This window comes from Eumetopias jubatus, unplaced genomic scaffold (assembly GCF_037043125.1).
Source record: "Eumetopias jubatus isolate StellerSeaLion01/CBP00866 unplaced genomic scaffold, mEumJub1_p1.0 scaffold_8, whole genome shotgun sequence".
Classification (NCBI taxonomy): Eukaryota; Metazoa; Chordata; class Mammalia; order Carnivora; family Otariidae; genus Eumetopias; species Eumetopias jubatus.
The window spans coordinates 49075113-49088109 of record NW_028274814.1 but is presented as its reverse complement, the minus strand read 5'-3'; the positions used below and the strand labels follow the sequence as shown (position 1 = coordinate 49088109).

The window sequence follows — 12997 nt, the reverse complement described above, 5'->3', positions numbered from 1 at the left end:
CCTATTAACTAAAGAAAACTTGCCTTTTGGGGGTTCAAAATCTTCAGTAACTCAATTTTACTGAAATCAACTTCTTGCAATACTTGTTTATATTTTGTATTGACCTATATACAAGCTGTTCCATTATTAACATGCTTGGGAGGTTTAAATAAATGTTTAAAGCTGTTGTTTGAGGGGCGCCTGGGTGGCTCAGTCGTTAAGCGTCTGCCTTCGGCTCAGGTCATGATCCCAGGGTCCTGGGATCAAGTCCCGCATCGGGCTCCCTGCTCAGTGGGGAGCCTGCTTCTCCCTCTCCCACTCCACCTGCTTGTGTTCCCTCTCTCGCTGTGTCTCTCTCTGTCAAATAAATAAATAAAATCTTTAAAAAAAAAAAAATAAAGCTGTTGTTTGAAATTAGCCAAGCATGTAAATGTTTTTACTAAAGGAGTTCATGTAAAACATTATTTTTTAGGAGGTTATTTCTCTATAGGTGGGAAACTATTATACTTTTACAGGGGTCATAGAGATTTACTGTTTTTAGAGAGTTTGGAAAGGGTAGGCAGTCAAACAATTGCAAGGACCACAATTTTGGGACTTCTTGGGAGGGACTTTGCAAAACACTGAGCAGTTAAAAGTGACAAGTATTTTTAACTTCCTACTTAAATTTAAAATTATCACCAGCTATATGAAGATTCTGTGTAATAGTTATTCCTGAAGTTACCCATAATGAAGAAAGGCTTCTCCATTTTTTTTGCACTTTAAGTGTAGTTTACAATTTAAAAATTTAGACCTTCTAAGAATATTACAATGCAGGTTCTCAGATTTTTTTGTTGAACACACAGATTTCCCAAACTGTTCATTCATTGTACTATAATTTTTTTTGTTAGATTTGATTTGAAATAACTAAATCTTAGAGAAGGATTAGAATTCCTTTGGTTGCAGTGAGATTTTCAGTAGACTGGTATTTGTTCAGTATTTCATTTATAATTATGAGCTTCTGAAATTTTCCAGGCTTCTAGAGTTTCTGAGTAGGAATGAAATTAGAGGCTTTATGCAATTAATATCACCCCTATTCAGAGTTTTTTGTTTTTGTTCATTTATTTTTGATTTTCGGTTGACTAAATGCCTTGGCTTTTTTATTTGGTTGAGATTTGTAATATTGCTTTTATGTTTTAGCTACAGTGTTATTCTTAAAATATGAAAAAAACCCTCCTATGCCATAATAGATTTCATTAGTCTCAAGATAGTAAGTAAACAATGTTTCATGGGTTTTCAAAACTGTTTTTGCATAAAAAAAACTGGTTTTAGTTCTCATAAAATTAGCTATGGTTTCTAGATATCATGCTCACAGAAACATTAGTTCCTTCTGCCCGAGGTTTCTCTTCCTAAAATTCAGCATTCTTTGTCACTTTTTGCTTAGTTTGTTTCTTTTATTTGCCTAAGGTCATAAAACTTTCTATTTAGGAAAAAAAAGATGAATTCCAATTTCCTGATTCCTAATACAGTACTTTCGGTGTTGTGCTATGTTGCCTCTTTTTTTAGACTATTCATTTGAGATAATTTCAGACTTACAAAAAATTTGCAATAGATCTCTCAGCCAGTTTCATTTTACATACTTACAGAACAGTTATCAACACCAGGAAATTAACATTGATACGATTTCCATTATGCCTATTATATTTATTAATTGGAATTTTCCTGTAAGGAAGAGCTGTTCACTCTCCTCTATTCAGTTTTTTATATGTATATTAATATGGAACCATGGGTATTTATTCTATAAAATTGTAGAATATTATAAGGTTATATTCCATTATTATTGTTGCAAAAATTGTCCCAGAATTGGCATTAGTAGCCCATTCAACTTGATTCCTGTGACCTTTTCACGAGGCTCCATCTCTTTTTTTTAATTGTGGTTAAAAAAAACACATGACAAAATCTACCATCATAACCATTTTTAAGCAGAGGGTAGTGTTAATTATATGCATGTTGTTGTGCAATAAAATCTCTATGACTTTTTCATCTTGCAAAACTGAAATTCTGTCAGACAACTTCCTTTTTCTCCCTGCCCAGGTGACCACCATTTTACTTTGTTTCTAAGATTTTGACTTCTTTAGATACTAAAGTGGAATCATACAGTATTATCTTTTTGTTGCTGGGTTATTTCACTTAGCATGAAATCCTCATAGTTCCTCCATTTTGTAGCATATAACAAGACTCTCTTCTTAAAGGCTGAATTTTCTTTATCCATTCATCCATCAGTGGATATTTAGGTTGGTTCCACCTTTTGGCTATTATGAATAATGCTGCAGTGAACATGGATGTGCAAATAAATATCTCTTTCAGATCCCGTTTTCAGTTCTTTTAGATATATACCCAGAAGTGGGATTGCTGGATCATGTGGTGATTCTGTATTTCAAGGAACCTCCATTATTTTAAAGCACTTTCTGGAACAACAATATATTCAGCTTTATCTTACATTTATCTTGCGTTAGCCCTGGAATTAACTATTACTCTAAGGAGCCATAGTTCTGTTTAATGAAGAATAGTATTTTTTTTTTTAAGATTTTATTTATCCCTTAAAGAGAGAGCACAAGCAGAGGGGGAGAAGCAGAGGGAGAGCGAGAAGCAGACTCCCCGCTGAGCAGGGAGCCCAATGAGGGGCTCGATCCCGGGACCTGGAGATCATGACCTGAACCAAAGGCAGATGCTCAACCATATGAGCCACCCAGGCACTCCTGAAGAATAGTATTTAAAAATCAATATCTGGGGGCTGCCTGGCTGGATCAGGGTCGTGAGATCGAGCCCCACATTGGGTGGAGAGATTACTTAAAAAAAAAAAAAAAAACTTTAAAAAATGAAAGTAAATAAAGCCAATACCTGAACATAAGGCATACTCACTGGTACTGAAGTACTTTGCCTTTCAATAATAAGGTGTTGATTATTATTTCTACTCAGACTCCAAATAGACTTTATTTTAGTTGTGCTTGAAGAGAAAGGAAGAGAGCAGTTTTCCCTTGTTAACATGTTTCCTGCATTAGAGTTTTTTGAAGGCCCTAGGACAGTGGCACTCTCAAGTGTCTCATGAAGCAGTTGAGTATACTTGAACAAGGTGGTGTTGTATTTATCATTATGATGCCTTGAACTGAAAATATGTTAATTTTCTAGTTTTCCTGAGTAATTTTGGTTTTAGAAAGCTTTGGTCACAGCAATTCTTAGCTCTATCTGTAAAAGAGCATAGTAGTTAACTGCAGTTGTTTAATGCTGTAAGCATGACTCTTTGAAAAAATAAAACTACCCAATGAAACTATGATATTTCTCTTTTCACATTAAAAATCTCTTGTATTTACTTGAACTAGGTTAAAAGGCTGTAAATGCAGGACTGTGACTGCCCTTATGCTCTTTTACACAGGTGCATGGTATCTCTTTACTTCCCCTGCCAGTTCCAAAGCGTTTCTCTTTACTTGTCACCCCAGTGAGATCCTGCATGATTGAGTTGTTCTTTCCTTGGATGTATATTCCATTTTACCATTTCTGTGAAATTATATTTTATACCCTATTATCAGTCAGCCTCCAATGAGATCTATTGTCTCTTTATATATAAATATTAATTCACTATTTGTTTTGGATATTGGCTGGAACATTAGAGAGGAATGGTTCATTGTGAGCATAATTTGGATGTCATAGTATTCCCACTCTAGCTCATTTTATGATAGGTGCCTGGTTGTCCTGTTGTCATCTCTTTCTGGAATGTGTCTAGTCAAGTGAAGTTGCATAGCAACAACTTTAGTAGTAGCCTGGCTGCATACCTAAATTTCATGGGTAATCCTGTCTTGACATTTAATAAGCTGATGAAACTGCTCAAAAAACCAAATGTGATAGCTATAGAAGGTTTGCTATTACCTCCTTTCTGTGGAGATATTCTGGTTAACCCACATCTGTTTCCTGTTGTAGCCTATATTCTCAGTGTGGTTTGTAATATTTGGGAATGCCTCAGAATAGTTAAATCCCTACCACAATGTGGTTGAAGCAGTTGAAACCACTGGAGACTCTGGTTCAGATTTGGAGGTAGATTTTAGAAGTGACAGAAGCCCAATTTCAGTTTAACTAATTAAACCACTCTGAGGTAATACAGCGAAGCACACCCTCAAAAGCTGCCAGAAGATTTAATTAGTGTTGGCTCAACTTTTAAAGCATAAGGGTAATCTTTTGGAATCACTTAAAATGGTTCATTTGTTCTGGGTTCAGAATGTACAAGCAAGCTTTAACCAGGATTTGTGTTGTTATTTTAAACATAAGGGGCTTAAAACCATATTTACAAACCTAGTAACCTGTCCAAAACTGTTACTTGTTGGGTATGAGAGATGTAATAGTGCTTTTCTTTGAGACAAAGCAGCATGTTCTTTTTCACTGTGTTGCTTCTGCCCAGTAGAGATTGTGTGGCTGGTAAAAGAAATATTTAGGGAAAAAGCCATTTTCTAATAGAAGTGTCACCGCTACAAAAGTAATGGGAGGAAATAAGAGTTCAGAAAGGAATCACTGGACTCTGTATAAAGGGATTTATATGGTTCTTTAGATGTAAAGTCTCACAATCAGATTTTTTAAGTTGTTGATCCCTTAATCTCTTCAGAGGATTGTTATAATTGCTTTCCACATCATAACAACAAAAATGATAACAGCATTTGTTAATGACAGCTATTATTATTATTATTCAGGTGCCCTTGGACTTGCACCTTATCTTTCCTTCCCCCCTTTTTTTAATTATGAAAAATTTCAGACATACAGTAAAGCAGAATAAAGATTCTCACGAACCATCAGCTTTAACCATTATTATTAGTACATGGTCAACCTAGAATATTCTCTTAGTGGGAGAGCCAAGGAGATGGCAGGTATGGATTATCTATTAATATAACTGTGGTTGTAATGTTGGGATAACCTAAAAGAAATGAAAGAATCAAGCCTTTGTCCTTGTTCTCACTTGTCTCAGCTAGTGTTGAAATTTAAACTTTCAAATGTGATAAAGACTGAAAAAAAGCATTATTAATTTTTTCCCATCGGAAATAATTTTTTAAAAATAATTTTAACCCATATTAGAATTAAGTATAGTATAGCTGAAGAGGGAGGAAAGACCAAATGGAAGACACTTAATTGTTTTTGTGGCTTTACTGAGCCTGAAGGGTATAGAGGGCAGCCTTGTCACAGCAGGTGTGAGAGGGGACAGAGATGTAATCTAAAGGAGTACGTTAATTTTGTTGTAGGCTGTATAGTCACCGCCATGAAATTCTAATCCTACACAGTCCATTATGTAGCCAGTGACCACACATAGCTGTGGAGCACTCAAAGTGGCTACTCTAACTAGAGATGCTTGAAATGTAAAATACATACTAAGAAGGCCTAGTATGAAAACAAACATAAAAGTCTCAATAAATTTTTAAGTATTGATTGCATGTTGAAATAAAAATACTTTGGTTATATTGGATTAGATAAAATACAGTATATACAGTATTAAAATTAATTTTACGTGTTCCTTTTTCCTTTTCAAAATCTGGCTACTAGAAAATTTAAAATTACACACATGACACATTTGGGGCTTAAATATTTCTCTTGGGCAGCATTGTTCTAGACTTGACCCTGCTGTAAAAACTACAACACACAAAAACAGGAAGATAGGGAGTTAAGGGAAACAGTGTGCTTATAAAATTACATTAAAAAATCTTTAGCACATCTTAATTACATTGTTTAATTGGAAGTAGATGTGATATATCTAGCCTTAATGTGCACTTTATTTACTCCCTCCCACGGGGGGCGGGGGGAGGACTTCTGGTTTTTGCTTTTAAAGTGAAAGAAGAAGGATTAGCTAAAAGGGACTAATGCTCTAGTAGGTAAAGCTACAAAATCCTCAGTAGTGGCTTTTAGGGAACTGTATTTGAGTTCCTGGCCACTGTGCTAATCTAAAGATCTTTGTAAGATCTTTATTACCATTTGTTGTTGTTCGACAGATGTTGCTAAAAACCTTTTATTTTTAATATGTCCTTTGCTCTTTTTTCTTCTTCCTGAGACCCTGGCTTGCACTTAGAGTAGCATTAACACTGATCCAAACACCGGTTTTGACAAGGGCCTAGACCAAAGCGTTTCTAATCTATAATCCTGTATGTGTAATTCTAAAATGAAAAAGCTCTCAAAACCAAGTTATTTCTGCTAATTCATTTGGTGGAAAACCTGACCTGAAGCAACATAAGACTATCTGGACTCTTCATTTATCCCCCTTTATGGGAATATGTGTATGTTTTGCTGCACAAAATATTAACATGTTTGGCAACAAGTGCTGTCCTGGACCCAGGCAGAGGTGATATGCTATGTGCATTGTATTCACCCTTCTAAATACCATTAAAAATCTGAGTTCGGAAATATGGCTGGCCTTAAGGCTTTCAGATAAGAGATTTTGGACTTCCGTTACCATCCCACAGTAAATGAAAATATTTTATTAACCATAATTCTGTATTGAAGATGTTTATTATTAGCACGATCAGAACACAGTGACAGAGGTAAATGAGGTCTTCCTGAAATAGAATTTTGTCATGTCACCCTCCTTTAAGTGCTCTCAGAAGTATCTTGTTTTTTATAGTTCTCATCCTGGAATTTCATACCTGCTGTAGGATGGTATCTGCCTAATGTTGTCTCCTTTGAGTCCCTTTTGTCTTCTTTCTGCCTCAACGCCTTTCTTTCAAAGTCAGTCACACAAGGCATCTTTGACTATGTCTTAACATGTGTTATTTCTTTTATATTCTGGAAAATCCTTTTTTCTTTCTCTTTGTCACAATTCTTCTAATTCTTCAAGATGATTTGAGCTCCTACTATTTCCTACACTTTTTCCTGATAAGCTACAGGCCGGAGAGGGGTATATGTGTATGATTTTAATGTAAATATAGTTTACCTCAACTAAATTGTAATCCCTTTGCTAGAAGAGGCCCTCTTATAAACTTCTGAGCATTCATCATGATGTCTTTCATGATGATTTGCATTCATTAGATATGTTTGTCAGTGCTTGATGTTGGACTGGGGGAGTGGAGTGAGGATCTGGTACAGCAGCAAAAGTATATGTGATCTAATTACCAAATTGTTTGCTCCTTTTTATTTACTGTTTTAGTTATCGTACATCTAAGTAGCATAAGCCAAACAATACGATTGGGGGTTGGGAATGGGAATAAGGCTGCAGCCCTGTAATTTTCCACTAGTTGCCAGGACATAGAAAGGGTCTGTATTGTTTTTATACTTCAGTTTAACAGTGTGTGGTTGTTTTGGTGTTTTATTTCCACATATTCTTTTATATTAATGTATCCGTTTTTATTTTGAAATATTACATTTTAATAAATTTATACATTACAGCCATTTAAACATAGCTATATTACCTTAAGGGACTAAAGCATTTTATTAAAATAATTTTAAAGGGCAAGAACTAACATTTGCTGAGCATCTACATATCCAATACTATTCTATATATTTAATATTATTTTCTTTAATCCTTAAATAATTCAGTGATATAACTTCTCTTCCTATTTTACTTGTGAGAAATTGCCTAAGGGTACCTAGTGAATGATAGAGCTTATATTTGAAATCTTAGACTGTCTGGTTGTGCCAAAACATTGTTTGCTTATGATTAGAGATTTGTAGAGAGCAGAAACAGAGAGAGTAACCGCTAAATAGAAGATGCTTAATTGTGTAAACTTAAAAGGATCTTTTGGAATTGTGCTTTTGTTATTTTTCTCACTGTGATTTTCAGTTTCATTCTTCGCCCATTATCCAAATTCATACTTAAGCTGCCATCTTTTAAGTTGTTCATTTATCAAAATGAACAAACAGAAACGTTGCAGGCTGAAACAACTGAAAGGAGAGTTGGTTGATCCTATGACGTTTTGGGGGGAAAAATTTAAATTCTATTTTTACAAAGAAGTTCAATATTAGGCATTTAGCGTAGCCTTTAGATCAGCAAGTAAATTTTAATAGGAAGGCCAGTATTTGGGCATAGTACAGCAAAATTGGCGTTAATTTATTAAATGTAAGATAATGCAGAATAATTGTTTAAGATAATACTAAACTAGGAATAAAATCAAGTCAGACATGTTTTAATATATCATAAGCTTGTAAGAGTAGTATTTTAGAGTGTTACAATGCATAATACTTAGCACTGTGTGTTAGACACTCTGATGGGATGAACTCCCCCTAATAGAGAACAGAAGTTCACTGTTAAGTATATGATATTTTAGATAAGGTAGCAGTACATTTTCCAGGAGATGCAGTTGGAAATAACTGCAGTAGAAACTAATGAGACCTTAGATTAGAACTTTACATATTTTTTTTACATAAGATAATAGTAGAAGCTATAAAATTTGATAGGCTTTATTTTTTTAATCAGAGAGAGACAGAGCAGGAAGGAGAGGGGGAAGTAGGCTCCCCGCTGAGCTGGAAGCCCAACGTAGTGCTCGATCCCAAGACCCCTGGATCATGACCCGAGCCGAAGGCAGACACGTAACCGACTGAGCTACTCAGGCACCCTGATTTGATAGGCTTTAAAGGGTGGTTTGCAAAGAAGAACTCAGGAAGCCTTGGAAAATATCCAACCAGATTTGAAGAAGGAAGGGGAACCAGTAAAATGAGATAAAAAGCTATCCTCGCTATAGATAAAGAGATAAGGTCACCCGGTGCCATGAAAATCCAGTGCATTTGGATGGTGGTGAAGAGTATCGAATGTTTAAAAAAAAAAAAAAAATCAAAAGAGCACAAGAACTGAGAAAAGCAAGGAAGTATCATTGACCATTTTCAGTCGATTTATTTCCTCTGAGTCATAGATTGGAAGTCAGTGGTAGAGAGTTAAGGGAATGAGTGGTGATAAGAGGTGGAGGCAGCTGTTACAGATCACATTCAAAGAGTATGGCAGTAAAAACAGAATCATTCTACTTTTAAACTGTGTCTAAGTTGGGAGAAATTGTATTATGATAAAGGCAGAGAAAAGGACCCTATGGAGAGGGAGATACTGAAGATCCTGGGAAGGAAGGAAGTAGTACTGAGAGGAAGTTCTTATAAGGGGGTTAGAGGAAGAGGCTAGAGGTCAAGAAATAATCTTTGTATTAGGATGCGGGTAAAAATACAGAGTTTTGAAAACTAAACTTTCCCTACTAAAATAAAGGTGTTTCTGTTGTATGTCTAATAAAGGAAAGATTTTCACTCTGATCACAGTTTCCAGGCAGTAATACAATGGGGCCAGAAATTCTTGGAGCTTTGCTTTTAGGAGGGATCAGAAATGTATTCATTCTCCAAAAATAAGGAGTACTGTGGTTTTTTGTTTTGTTTGTTTTTTTTAACATGGATTTAAAATTTGGGCAAGAATACCGTTCATTCATTCAAATGGCTAAGCTGTAGAATCTAAGGATAAGAACTGTTACATAAATTTTCATTTCCATTTTTAGGGAGGTTTCCTGAGTGTCTAAGGAAATTATCTCCTTTTAAAAATTATTTAACAAATATTTGTTGAGTTCTTTGTCAAACTAATAGTAGAAGTGGTCAGCACATAAATGGATGAATTAGGTTCCTGCTATTCTAGAAGTCACATTCTAGTTAGATATGTAAACAAATTATTGACCCTTTTTCTCTGCTTGGTACTTTTACTCTTAAATACCAAAGTAATTTTAAGATATAGACATAAAGTATGTCCAGGAATGATCTCTTGTAAGAAGATATGAATGTAAAAAATCTAGACTCATGTTTCAAATTGAGAAATTATTAACTTTAAACAGTATTTAATATAGGAATTGGAAGAGTGTTTATTAATTCTTTTAAATACCGATTATATAGCTGGCTTAATGGAAGTCCTGTTGTATCTGATATGAACAGATAAACATTCAGTTAATATAATCTCTTCTATCAGATATAACTGAAATATTTATTGATATATGCTAGTGAAAATACAGGGATATAGCACAGTTTTCCTCACTCAATTTTTAAGTACTTTGTTTTCAAGGTTTGGCTGTTCTTGGAAGGTCAGCAAGAATTTTAAAATTTTAGAGAGGAGAGATAAAGATAACATCTGGTTGTCATTCCATTTAGGCACTCACAGTATTGACTTACGTAGACTATTTCCTACTAATTTTATGGATAAAAAAATTCATACTTGCATAAAAGATTGTGATACTGTTTTTTAGGAGGATGTGGGGCAGACATTGTTTGCATGTACTTGTTTTTATTACCAGAATAACATTTCTGAAAGCCACTTTGCCTGGCACACAGGCCACTTTAATGGTAGAAATGGTCTCAGCTGGTGACTTGTGTTGGTACTTTAGAAGACTTACTCCATCTTTTAGAACAGAAGATTAGTGCATGTTGCAGGAATGTCAGGGACAGAAAAGCCTTTGCCACTTCCAGGGAAATTGCTGACCTTTATAATGAGAGTGTCAGAATGAATTTAATAATGTTGCTACATAGTTGGAAAGCGTAGGTACATCCTAGTTACTTGAAACTTAGTTGCAGAGAGTGTTATAAACCCCAGATACATTTACAGTTATAATCATAGGAGACTGAGAGATGTATTGAGAGCCCTTTTATCTGTGGGCTTTCAAAAAAATTTTAAATGAAAACAATGAAATAAGCAGTATAGTAAGTGGAAGGAGTCCTAAAAAAGATAACTATGTTTCCAAGCTGTGTGATCCTATATGAATTTCAGTTTCCTTCAGTGTAAAAAAGACAAAACTCTCAGGAATAATAAAATATGTTATAAAACAAAATATGTAATAAAATAATGTGTACAAAGGTATGTTATAATAAAAGCAAATGTACAAAAATGATACTGTAGTTTTAATTTTTTATGTAGTCACTTAATAGAAGAGATACATACTAAGCTAATATTGCCAGAATTTTTAGAAGGAAGGGTAGTAAGAGATTGGAGAAATAGAGATAAAATATGAGCTTATATACTAAGTATTTGAAATCATTCTTGTTAAATTAGCATGTTGTCCTTTTCTGAAAGAAAGCTTTGTAGTAGGAATAACCAAGATGACACTTTTCAGTGTTGATACAAAGGCAGTTGGATTTGTTATTTTTATATGCATTTGAAGAATAAGTACACATCTTTACCTCTTGTCTTTAAACTTAAACTTGAAGGTTATGAATACTGATGGCACTGGGAGACGAGTACTAGTGGAAGACAAAATTCCTCACATATTTGGGTTTACTTTGTTGGGTGACTATGTTTACTGGACTGACTGGCAGAGGCGTAGCATCGAAAGAGTACACAAACGAAGTGCAGAGAGGGAAATCATCATAGATCAACTTCCTGACCTCATGGGCCTAAAGGCCACAAACGTTCATCGAATCATTGGTAAGTAATTCCCAAATTCCCTCAGAGATGGAAACCAAGAATGAGAAAAATACAGAGATAGTGGCTTGTACAGCAGCACTGTAAATTGTTGATGTTTTATGGGAATATAGAAATGATCTGTTAATTCTTTTTTAACCAGGAGTAGGCCTTTTAAATGTAGGCTTAGTATTCAATGTAGTGCATAGGCCCATTTCTGACCTGGGCCCTTGCATCAGTCCTTAGGCAGTCTGGTGGCATCCCAGGAGGTCACCATATTGATGCTAACTTCTTGTGGACAGCCGACTAACATAGTGGATGCACTGCAACTCAGAACTCCTGGGCTCAAGTGTTCCTCCTGCCTCAACTTCCCGAGTAGGTGGGACTACAGGCCTGCACCACTGCGCCTGGCTTTTTATTCCCTATTAATCTTCATAGTGGTTATTTATGTGAGATTAGAATTGATAGTATAGTTGGGAGCAGATATAATCATGTGTTTGTGAACCACACGCCTAGTCATTTTCAAGTGAAAATATGTTGATTGTGTCGATGTGTTTGTCCTTCTGTGCCCTTTTATAATTAATACACCTTTTAGGTTCCAACCCCTGCGCTGAGGAAAATGGGGGATGTAGTCATCTTTGCCTCTATAGGCCTCAGGGCCTCCGCTGTGCCTGCCCCATAGGCTTTGAACTCATCAGTGACATGAAGACCTGCATTGTCCCAGAGGCTTTCCTTTTGTTTTCACGGAGAGCAGATATCCGGCGAATTTCTTTGGAAACTAACAATAATAATGTGGCCATTCCTCTCACTGGTGTCAAAGAAGCTTCTGCTTTGGATTTTGATGTAACAGACAACCGCATTTACTGGACGGATATATCACTCAAGGTTAGCCAAAAGAATTGGAATGTTACAACTGAAGACTAGAAGGGAGAGCTTTAAAATGTCTGAGTCTTCATACTATGATCACTCTCTCTCATTGCTTAGTAAGCAGAATTCAACAAAAGCCCATAACTTTTTAAAGGAAGTCAAGGGGAAGGTCCATTCAGTATTTAATTAAGTGCTTTTTTAAAAATATACTTTGCTTGAGTGTTCTAAATCTGCAAGACATAAACTTCCTCTGCTTTGTTCCACATGAGGATAATGAGTGACATTTTCTACAAGTAAAGAGTAAGCAGTTATATAAATGGCTTATAGAAGCTTGACTCTTAATTTATTTTAAACAAAATTTTGTAGTCTGGCTGAGGTAGAAAACTCCAGAGTTAGAGTATACCTTTATTTTCTTTTTCTTAAAATAAATATTGAAAAACATACTGAGTCAATAACAAGGAGGAGCTCCTGACCAGAAAATCTGGAGAATCATCTTTCCTTCTTCTAGATAGCTCTGGGCTTATTTCAGATAACTTGTGTAAAATTTGTCTAATAGGCAAAAATCATGGAGTATTGGAGCCAGAGTTGAATTTTCTAAAGATGTTCAGTAAAATCTATTAATTGAGTGAATGAATAAAGTAAGTAAATGTATTTTGGCTTGTATTGTATGGCCTTCTAAATTTCCTCATCTTGAAAATAGAGATAATGCCTATCTTGTAGGGATATTTTGAGGAAATATATGTGTACAAAGGACTTAAGGTAGTGCTTGCCAAGAAGTAGCAGCTATTATTAATAGCTTGAATTATGATT

At 35.2% G+C, this 12997-nt stretch overlaps 1 protein-coding gene across 1 annotated transcript in view; it reads left to right on the top strand.

The window, feature by feature from the left end:
* Window positions 1-12997, top strand: part of LRP6 (LDL receptor related protein 6) — a 169064-nt gene that overhangs the window by 107672 nt on the left and 48395 nt on the right. Inside the window, exons 8-9 of the mRNA XM_028119851.2 lie at window positions 11128-11344; window positions 11916-12205. Of these exons, the coding sequence (XP_027975652.1) occupies window positions 11128-11344; window positions 11916-12205 (507 nt within the window). The remainder of the gene's footprint in view (window positions 1-11127; window positions 11345-11915; window positions 12206-12997) is intronic.